At 38.6% G+C, this 2,608-nt stretch overlaps 1 protein-coding gene across 1 annotated transcript in view; it reads right to left on the reverse strand.

Annotated features, from left to right (window-relative positions):
• Nucleotides 1-2,504, reverse strand: part of LOC107677802 (arachidonate 5-lipoxygenase-like) — an 11,267-nt gene extending 8,763 nt beyond the window's left edge. Inside the window, exon 1 of the mRNA XM_016472839.1 lies at nt 2,354-2,504. Coding sequence (XP_016328325.1) covers nt 2,354-2,503 — 150 coding nt within the window. The 5' untranslated portion in view covers nt 2,504. The remainder of the gene's footprint in view (nt 1-2,353) is intronic.
• Between the last annotated feature and the right edge of the window lie 104 nt (nt 2,505-2,608).

A 2,608-nucleotide genomic window follows, 5' to 3' on the forward strand; every position in this document is an offset into this window, starting at 1 on the left:
TCACAACACACACTGGCCCAGCTAACCAATCACAGCACATTTCGTATTTCAGAAGGCGGGCCTTCATTTGATGCAGGAACTATTCGAGCCGTTCATGCCAGACTGTGGAGAGAGGTGTTATAATAATGTAAAATATATAAATAATACTTTGTAAAAGAGCATAATAGGACCTCTTTAAGCAATCTGATCAGTGTCTCATGCAGCGCGTTAGATGGCACACCCTACACACGTGGGTAAGTTTGTACTGAACTGTAACTGAACAGTCGTACTGCAAAATATTTCATAATTCCTAATTATTATGAACAAAAATATAATAATGTAAATTTCAAGTATTATTAAAGACAAGTAAACACTCAGTAATTTAAAAAGTACAAATAAACAAGTTAGCAATCACACAAATAGATTCAATTGAACAAATTAATTACGATTGAAATAAACAGTGTTTTAAGATTGTCAGGTATTCAGATACAGAAACTGTAATAAACATACAATACAAATATAGTTACAGAAGTTATTCAGGCAAGAACAGAGAGTCAAGTTTCTGTCTTTTGTTTGATTATCGTTATTATAGAGATGGCAGCAGGAATATTTGGCTGCTGTCACTTTAGGAGTTGCACAGATCCAATATACTGTTACACATGCGTTTTCTTTCTCAACTGTTTACGTTCATTTAAAGGGGTCATATGATGCGATTTCTATTTTTCCTTTTCTTTAGTGTGTTATATAGCTGTTTGTGCATGTATAAGATCTGCAGAGTTACAAAGCTCAAAGTCTCCCACAAAAGGATTTATTCTATCTAAAAGAGAAGGCTGATCCAGACCGGGCTAAAACGCCTCATTCAAACACGCCCCCACCTAGGGATGCAGCGATTAACTGGTTTCGCAATTAACCGCGCTTTAAAACGTCACAGTTAATTAATCGTAAAGGTTCTGCTAAACCGAGTGTTTATCAGCTACTGTAAGTATGTTTTCTTAATAGTTTTTGCTATTGACTGTTCAAATGCGGAGTTTTGCGCCGTTTAGAGTATCGCGTCGTGTGTGTGTGTGTGTGTGTGTGTGTTTGTGCGTGAGAGAAAGACAGGGTCACAGTGGAGTCAGCTTTCTTAATCGCGGCTTGCTGATATTTAACCGGGACATTTAACTGTTGACATTTTTTTGTGTGTATTTGTCCTTTCAAATGCAAAAAGACATGTAAGAGGACTCAGTATCATGCACTATACAGTATGTGTGCAGCAGAGAAAACCGTGAGTCTTCTTGCACTTGAATGGTTTAAAGTCATATTAAAGGATTGATAAGCAGAATCGAAATCATGGTTTATCTGTCAGGTAAATGCACATAAAAATGCATGCTCTCTTATTGCAATGTTGTTAATGTTGAGGTTATTTCAGCTTTGTACTAAGTTTGCTTCATTCATTTAGTTTGACTGCACTGACTAAGAGGGTGAGCTTAACCATTCAAATGAATGGTGTGCATGCATTTTAGACACTCAACACTGCTGAGTGCTCTGGTAATATCAATGGTATGACCCATTTCAGGAGCTGTCAAAATTACAATATAAAATCAGAGCATAGATTTCTAACATTGCGCAGCACTGACCTCATACGTCATCCGCCCGGAGCTGCTTCCGTGTACAACAGTGAGCGCAAGCTAGATTAAAGTGATTATTACAAAATCGCATCGATTCACTACAGGAGGTCTTTGTTCACCACCCGAAGCCGTGCGAGACACTTTTTTTTATGGATGGGCACTTTTTATTTAACTTCTTTTGGACTGATGCACTGCAACACCCGCTGAGTGTCATTAAACAGCTTGAAAGATCAAAGACCATTTTTAATATAACTCCGACTGGATTCATCTGAAAGAAGAAAGTCATATACACCTAGGATGACTTGAGGGTGAGTAATTTATGGGCTAATTTTCATTTTTGGGTGAACTAACCCTTTAACATTACTGTTTCAAAACAGCAACACTAGTGATTGACTGTCAAAGCAAAGCACGGTTTGAACGCCCCGCCCCCAGATCAACTGGAAGTTTTGATTGGTTTTGACCCCTGAGTCAGACCAGTCTGTTATTGCCTGCAGCGCAGGGCTCCACCTAAAAGTTTGAAAAGTGCCTGCCAAACGCCAGCTCGCCTTGTTTCTCTGTCAGCACCTTTCTGTACTTTTGGTGAAAAATCAATGTAGTGAAGTTGAATACTTTATTTTTATTCAACTCAAGTAAAAGTACAACATTTCAATAAATGAAATAATTTCAACCTGTACTATTTAATGTGTTATATTTCACTCATTCAATACATGACACCGCAGTTTCCATCGAGTTTGTCCTGAATTTGTAAGGGAAAGAACAATTCTTACCGATCCTCTTGCGAAATGGTCAACAATGGATTTGTCCAGTAGAGTTCGGTCACTGCATCTCTCCGTGCCCACCAGCGTCAGGTATATGTCATTAATTGTCTCAGCAAACTCCTGTTTGCCAGTGCTGACAGACACCGTGTACGTGAACATCCTGCTCATATGAGAGGACAAGTATAACAGACTCTCTTGTTTCACTGCTGTTTTGGGGGTGTGGTCTATCAATCTAACTTGTGATGATAACTGTGTTCTTTAAAG

This window comes from Sinocyclocheilus anshuiensis, unplaced genomic scaffold (genome assembly GCF_001515605.1).
Source record: "Sinocyclocheilus anshuiensis isolate Anshui unplaced genomic scaffold, SAMN03320099.WGS_v1.1 scaffold1198, whole genome shotgun sequence".
NCBI lineage: Eukaryota > Metazoa > Chordata > Actinopteri > Cypriniformes > Cyprinidae > Sinocyclocheilus > Sinocyclocheilus anshuiensis.